The following is a 5,989-nucleotide window of genomic DNA, read 5'->3' as shown; positions in this document are numbered from 1 at the left end:
GCTTGAATTCTAGTTTTGTCTTTTTACTTGCTGTGCAACCTTGAGTAAGTCACTTTCCTTCTTTGAGCCTTAGTTTTTAAATCTGTTAAATGAGAATAACATTTTTTTCAGAATTAGTCAAAGGATGACATGAGACAAAGTATGTTAAGTGCTTGGCACATTATCTGGCTCACAGTAAGTTCCTTTTTTTATTTTTCTTTTAACATCTACAGAACCTGGTATTCCTAAGCAGTCCAACCATCCAAGTACTAACCTGGCCCGACCCTTAGCTTCCGAGATCAGACAAAATGGGGACACCTTCAGGATGGCATGGCTGTAGACTCACGGTAAGTTTTTAATAAGTGGTAGCCATTGTTGTTATTATTTATTTTGAAGAAATAAATGCACTTAAATGAAAACGTGATGCTCTATTTTAGAAATGCCATGACCGTTGCCCTCCGAGACTATCGGTTCACTGAGGAATTTGTGCAGTGATGGGCCTTCAATAAGAGCCAGGGTCAGGGATTTTCAAGTGGAAGGGGCCTGAGATGCTATTAGGCTTCTTCTGCCCTGATCATGAACCACCTCCAGAAAAAAACCACCAAGGCCACCAACTCTGCCTTGATTATCAAGTTCAAAATCCATTCCATGGGATGTGCTGAGTTGAAATGAATTTTTCCTTAAGCCCTAGGTTGGTTTCTGTTATTATAACAATTTTACACTGTTGTAGCAATTCCTAGAAGACACTCCTTCTCTACCTTTAATTACATCCACTTGAAGTGTTCACTGGCACCGACTTGGTGCTAGATTCTCTATGGGGATGACATAGCCTTATCTTCGAGGAACTGGAGATAGACCCAAAAGCAGGTCCTGAAGTCCACATTCAGCCATATCTGAGTCAGGGTCTGGCCAGGCCTGTCATCCTGAGAGCTCCCCAGGTGTTGACTCTAACTTCACCTTGACCCTGTACCCACCTGATGCCAGGCACTACACCCTCTAATTTAACACTCACAATAGCCTGGGGGGAGTTGGCCCATCCCCACTTTGTAAATGAAGAAACTGAGGCTCCGCTAAGTTTTTGTACCATACCAATTTGAAGGGGAGCTTAGATTCCAGCCCAAAGCAGGCTGATTCCAGAGCCCTGTTCTTTACTACCCTGTGCACTGTCCCCCAAAGCCTCCCACACCCTCTCCTGGGATCTGCCGATGCCACCGGCCTCACCTCGCAGCCAGCGCAGGAGGAAGTAGTCATCAGCTTTGGGCATGGTGGGCAGCAGGTCTTGGAGGTTGTCTCGGAACTGGGGGTGGGGTGGGGATATGATTATCAGAGGAACTCCCAGAACTCCCGAGTCCCCAACCCCATCCCTGACACTTCCCACCCTCAGCCAGCCCATCAGCCCTGTCCAGGGACCTGTAGGCAGAGACTGTGTAGTTAGCAGCAGCTGCCAGGGCCATTTTGTCTCCTGGAGATGGGGCACCCCTCCAGCCCACCATGGCAGAAAGAGCTCCTTTCTCAAACTTTAGAGGATCTCTGCCCAACAAAACCCTCATTCTATAGATCTGATGTGGGGCCCTGGCATCACTATTTTTGCAAAGATCTCTGGTGAATTTGATGCAGGCCAACCAGAGCATTTTGGGAACATTACCCCAATACTGCATCTTGAGGGCCCAGATTTGTAAGAGAGTTACTTAAGCGCTTGAGCCTCAGTTTCCTCATCTGCGAAGTGGGAATAATGATAAACTAGAGTTTTATATAACAAAGACATACCATATAATAATAATGATAAAAATGAGTTTGTGCAGGCAAAGCACTAGCTTGCAGCAGGTGCCACATAAACGTGGGCGCTCGGCAAACACAGACTGCCCAGAGCCCTGGACTGTGGAGTCTTTGTGGAAACAACCCAAGGCAAAGGTCAGCAGGGAGGGACTGAAAGAGAAGCCAGGGCTGCCTTATCTGGGCACGGTCAGGACAGGGAAAGGAGGGCGGCCAACCCATTGGGGGTGCTTTTTTCTACTGGCAGAGTTTGCGGAAGCCTCTGGAAGTTTGAGTTTGGAACTGAGGCTCAAGTCTGACAAAAAGAGGAGACCCCACTTCCATGGGGATGAAGAGAGCTGAAGGTGAGGCCTAGAGTACTGGGTATGCAGGAAAACCTGTGACTGAGAATTTGCAATTAGAATGCAGATGACAGCAGAGCCATAGGAAGCTGCCTTGATGGCCACCCACCAAACCAGCTTTAGCTTCATGGATGATATTTAAAATAAAGATGTGTTCACATATTGCTCACATAATTAAAAATGAATAATCAGCTCAAATATCTCCAGTATTAACAACGTGAGCAACGGCATCTTCTATAATAATCTCCACTTGGGACAGGCATCTGGAATGAAGCTTCTTGCACAATGAACAGCTGTAGCCTCTGGGTTCCTGAGGAATTTTTTGAGGGGGAAGAGGGCCAGTACTACCCAAGAAACAGTAATTCTGTACTCCTCGTCTCCTCCAGATTACTAAACTCTTCCCTAGGGACAGAGTGACAGAGTGAGAAAGCTGCAAGGCTAGGAGGAGTCCATATCTTCCTATCTCAAGGCTGCTCAAGCAACTAAGAAAGAAAGCCACTAAGCAGGTACCAGGAAGTGTCTGGAGCAACTTGGAGAAAAAACTTATGATGATGTCATGTGGAGAAAGTAGCATCTGGCAGTGCAACCCCAGGTGGTCAAGACTAGGCTTAGGAAAGAGCTGGAAGGAAATGTTCCCAGACATGGCTGTCTTGACCTCTGGGACCCTAGATGGCCTTTCCTGCTTCTTCCTACTTTTCTCTTTTTCCCTAATTTAAAAAATAGCATTCATTTCCTTTAAGTAATGGTAAAAATAAGAATAAATGCTCTTTATGTTGTTTAAACTCTTTGGCCCACAGGCATCTCCATCATAATTCACTCCGCAAAAGCCAGGTGTCCAGTCCCTCTTAGGAGCCTAGTGTCTGGGGCTTCTCTGAGGCCATTGCCAGTGGGGAGGAGAGGGTTCCCCAGTGACCCTTTTTCCTTTACCTGAGGACCCCTCCTTCATTTGGAGGCCCTCTGCTTCTGGAATCTCCTGGGAATTCACCCTGGGACCCCATTGTTCACCTGGGACCCTTTTCTCCTTCACTAAGAATTCACTCAAGGACCCCCTCCTTTACCGGGGTCCCTCATTCTTCCCTGGAGGACCTTCAGATCTTCCCCAAGATAGGAGCCTCAAAACAAATCATTCTCCACAAGTTGGAATCTGCCCTCTCACAGGCCCAAAGTGCGAGCCAGGGCTGTGACTTACCCCTGTCCCACAGCCTGAGTCACAATTTCCAGTCCCTGCAAACCAAATTAATGCTGTGGCACCTAAGACCTGGATATGATCCCCCTTCCCCACGGCGGTGACACTCCTAGATGTGGCCTTCGGGACTGTCTTAATATCACCAAAAACGCCTTCATTCCCCTTTAATAAAAATATTGACAATAGGGAGAAAGCTTGGACCCTGAGGAGTCAGAAAGCCACAAAGAGAAACCAAACAAAAGTTGCAATCTCCGCAGAAATGGTGCAATCTTGACAGAGGATCTGAGACTATGTCTGCCTAACTCTGCCAAAAAGCCGGATGGTAGCGCAACCCACCCCCTTCTCCCCACAACCAGGGAACAAGGGCCAGGGCTCCATGGCCAGGAGCTGGCAGGAGTGGAAAGCTGGATTTACCAGGAGAGGGGCTCCTGATCTGTGTCCTGAACACAGTCGCCTTAGCAACTGCTTGCAGGCGCTCTCCAGGCTCCCTTTTCCTGTCTGTATAATAGGGGCTCCAGCCAGGGATGCTCGGCCCCTCCCCAAGCCTCCCCACACGAGAAGCTCCTCACCTTGGCCAGCGCCTCCTGTTGCTGGCAGCTCAGGTCCCCGACTCGGCCGCTCATGGTACCCGCAGATGCCTAGTTTTGCCTCTCCTGGTACTGTGGATACCTGGTTTTCCTCAGCAGGTTAGATGTTTGTCCCGCCCCTATAAGAGAGTGCCAATCTAGCCCCTCCCTGTCCCACAGGGTTCTCCTCTCTGGGATGTTTGCCAAGGTAAATTGCCAGGATGCTCCCTAGTGTAGCAAGAAGGTGACCTGCCCGCTAGAGGGAGTCCCAGAGCGCAGACTTCATTCTGGGCCAGTAGGTTCCCCCCCACCCCCCCACCTCCAAGATTCCTCATCCCGGGGGCTCCTAAGGGTTCCTGCGTGGCAGTGAGGGGGGAGCCCATAAAAGACACTTGGGCAAATTTCAGGGACTGCTAAGATCTTCCAGCAAAATGGAGGACGTTTTTATAAACTTGGTTCAACTCTCTAGGTGGTCCCCAGGCCTTTCTTCCCAAGGGGCCTTCAACCCCCTCCCCTAACCTGAATACAGGCTACACCCCATTAGTGTTCACTAGCTGATAGGAGAGCCTTTATGTGCAATATGGTTCCAGCCCTCAAGGTGGTCTGGAGGATTAGATAAGGTGATCCGCCATGGATTTGTCTGGCATTGCACACCCAGTAATTGTTGGCTGGTAGGAATATTGTTTCATAGCCTTTACTATTGAGGTGGTCACCAGAGCAGCGAGCTTCAGGAGTAGAGATCGGGGACGGCTCCCGTGTTAACTCCTGGTAGGATCCACACCCAAAGGCCAGAGAGTGGGAGGTGGCAGTGGGTAGATGGAAGCCCTGGGATGATGGAATGATGGAGGAGTCAGGAGGGCAAAAGATGGTGGGCAGCTGACACAGGTTTCCAGGATAGCATCCAAGAACCAGGCAGGCAAAGGTCACCGGGGAAGATGAGAAAACTCAAGTCAGCTGGGAAGGAATTTTCCAAAGGGAGAAGCAGGTGGGAGGTGAAGATAAAGAGGGTCGGTAAATCAGACCACCAGAACCTCTACCCTCTCTCCTCTCTTGGGGTCAAACCAAGTTCTAGGCCTACGCTGACCAATCTGGGAGCCATGAGCTACATGTGGCCATTGAGTTTTGGGAATGTGGCTTGTCACTAGTGAAAATGGAGATGAGCTCTAAGTGTAAAATACACACCAAGCTTTGAAGACCTAGTACCCCTCAAATTAAATATTCCATTAATTTCTTATATTGTTCACATGTTGAAATGATGATATTTTTGGATATATTGGGTTGATAAGATAGATTGTTAAAATTAATTTTACTTGTCTCTTTTACTTTTTTATAATTTAGAATTTTTTAAATTAATAAACTTTATATTTTATGGCAGTTTAAAATTCACAGCAAAATTGAGCGGAAAGCATAGAGAGCTCCCGTACACCCTCTGTCCCCACACGCAGCCTGCCTCACTATGGACATCTCCCACAAGAGTGGTACACTGATGAACCTACACCATTATCACCCAAAGTCCATAGTTTACGTTAGGTTTCACCCCTGTCATTGTACATTCTATGCATTTGGACAAATGTATAACGACATGTATTCATCATTGTGGTATCATACAGAATAGTGTCACGACTCTAAAAATTTTCTGTGCTCTGCTTATTCTTTTAATTTTTAGAAATGTGGCTACCAGAAAAATTTAAATTTCATGTGTGGTTCACATTTGTGGCTTCCATTATATTTCGTTTGGACCAGTGCTGTCCTAGAGGGATTTTGAATCTGAAAGAAAGAAAAGAAAGAGAAAGAGAGAGGGGAGGGAGAGAGAGAAGAAGGAAGGGAAGAAGAAAGAAAGGGAAAGAAAGAGAAAGGGAAAGAGAGAATGAAAGACTAAAATTACAAAAAGCTAAACGAAAGTAAACATGACACCACATCTCTGGAAGGGCATGGTATGAAATCACAAAGAGACAATCAATTGACATAACTATACAAAAATACAAAAATTTGTTAAACAAGAAACAGAATTAAGGCAGTCAGTCAGTAGTTGCTAATGTGAAGCTGAGAAAAATAAAATGTACGAAATTTGCTATGTTTATTAAAAATGCATATAAATTGATAAGAAGAATAGTAAGGCACTAAAAAATGGACAAAGGACTCAA

General features: G+C 46.7%; 1 protein-coding gene across 1 annotated transcript in view; it reads right to left on the bottom strand.

Moving 5' to 3' along the window:
- LOC105300950 (SEC14-like protein 4) overlaps nucleotides 1-3,902 on the bottom strand; it is a 10,091-nt gene extending 6,189 nt beyond the window's left edge. Inside the window, exons 1-2 of the mRNA XM_011373392.1 lie at nucleotides 3,849-3,902; nucleotides 1,166-1,276 (exon numbers count right to left, since the gene is read on the bottom strand). Of these exons, the coding sequence (XP_011371694.1) occupies nucleotides 1,166-1,276; nucleotides 3,849-3,902 (165 nt within the window). The remainder of the gene's footprint in view (nucleotides 1-1,165; nucleotides 1,277-3,848) is intronic.
- Nucleotides 3,903-5,989: the final 2,087 nt, after the last annotated feature.

This window comes from Pteropus vampyrus, unplaced genomic scaffold (genome assembly GCF_000151845.1).
Source record: "Pteropus vampyrus isolate Shadow unplaced genomic scaffold, Pvam_2.0 Scaffold223, whole genome shotgun sequence".
Lineage (NCBI taxonomy): Eukaryota > Metazoa > Chordata > Mammalia > Chiroptera > Pteropodidae > Pteropus > Pteropus vampyrus.
Note: the sequence above shows the minus strand (reverse complement) of the source record. Positions and strands in the feature narration are given on the sequence as shown.